Consider the following 1,310-nt stretch of genomic DNA (forward strand, 5'->3'; position numbering starts at 1 on the left):
CAGGCGCCGCCACTGCCCCTGCCCAGGCTGGTCTCTAAGCAGCCCCTGCTGCAGTGCTGGGACTCAGGTTTGTTACAGACTGCTCGGGTTTTGCTCCTGGGTTTTACAGCAGGATCTGCTCAGGAGGAATGTATAGGGCTGTGCCAGCAGGGTATTGGAGCTTTATTTTGGGGTTTTTTTCCCACATGGCATCACGGGAGTTGCCAAGCAAAACGTTCCTCTTCAGGAGCATATTTGCCAGCTGCAGCAGCCATGACTGATGGAGGTGACTCCAGGAGCCACACTCCTCTCACTCCCAGCCACTGTGAGAGCAGAAATTGGCACCAGGGACAGGGTTGTTAGTGGCCATTCCTCCTGTTGGGAAGAAGAACAAGCTCCACATTCCACCATTAATCTATCTCCTTAATGAGGAAGCATCACTACACTTTTAATTCCACCCAAAACACAATGCTTATGCCCACGGGAGATATCTGAACACCACACAAACTCTGGAATTGCTCAGAAGCTGAGCATCCAGAGCCCCTGGCATTAGAGGGAAGGATGGATGGACAGGAGGGAGGAAGGGAAGGAAAGGGAAGGAAGGGAGAAAAGAGTTGCTTCAAAGGTTTGTGCATTCATGAACATCAGCTTAATAAGGACAAAATAAATTAAGTTTAGCCTGTTCAGTCTCCAGTTGCCATGACTGGGGCTTCCCAATCTGTAAGATTTCTACAAGATGAGCAGTGTTGAGCGTTCTCACGCTTTGGTGTAGCATCATCCTGCTGCTGGAGTCCTTTGGCCCAAGGACCCGTTTAAGTCCCAGAGCAGATGCTGACACGAGTGTTAATCATTTGGGAATTTCAGAGGAGTCAGGAAAACAGCTGTGCTGGGCACCCTGGGTGCTGGTGGGTGTCCCCATCACACAGTCGGTGCCCCTGGGCAGTGCAGCCAAGGCAGTGGGGGCTGAGGGAGCATGTCCCCTCTATGCAGGGCCTGTGGGGTGGGACAGGGGCCGTTTTCCAGAGGGAGTGGCACCTGTGCTGCTGCAGCAACGCATCAGCTCAGGCTGGTGGCTGCCCTCATACAGAGGAGGTGGAGGTTCCAGGTTGTGGGGTGGACTGGGGTCACCCTCCTCATGGTTTTTGCCTGCCCAGCACAAAGTGACTTTTCACCTCTCTGTCTCTTCCTCTTGCAGCTTTAACTTCTCCCAAACCCAACCTGATGGGCCTGCCCAGCACAAGCGTCCCTTCACCCGGCCTCCCCACCTCTGGATTACCAAATAAGCAGCCCCCGGCCGCGCTGAGCTCACCCACCCCAGCCCAGGCCACGGC

General features: G+C 54.4%; 1 protein-coding gene across 1 annotated transcript in view; it reads left to right on the forward strand.

The window, feature by feature from the left end:
- Positions 1-1,310, forward strand: part of ZFHX3 (zinc finger homeobox 3) — a 123,685-nt gene that overhangs the window by 117,365 nt on the left and 5,010 nt on the right. The window contains 1 exon segment of the mRNA XM_031060144.1: positions 1,175-1,310. Coding sequence (XP_030916004.1) covers positions 1,175-1,310 — 136 coding nt within the window.

The sequence above is a fragment of the Geospiza fortis genome, unplaced genomic scaffold (assembly GCF_000277835.1).
Source record: "Geospiza fortis unplaced genomic scaffold, GeoFor_1.0 scaffold102, whole genome shotgun sequence".
NCBI classification, from domain to species: domain Eukaryota; kingdom Metazoa; phylum Chordata; class Aves; order Passeriformes; family Thraupidae; genus Geospiza; species Geospiza fortis.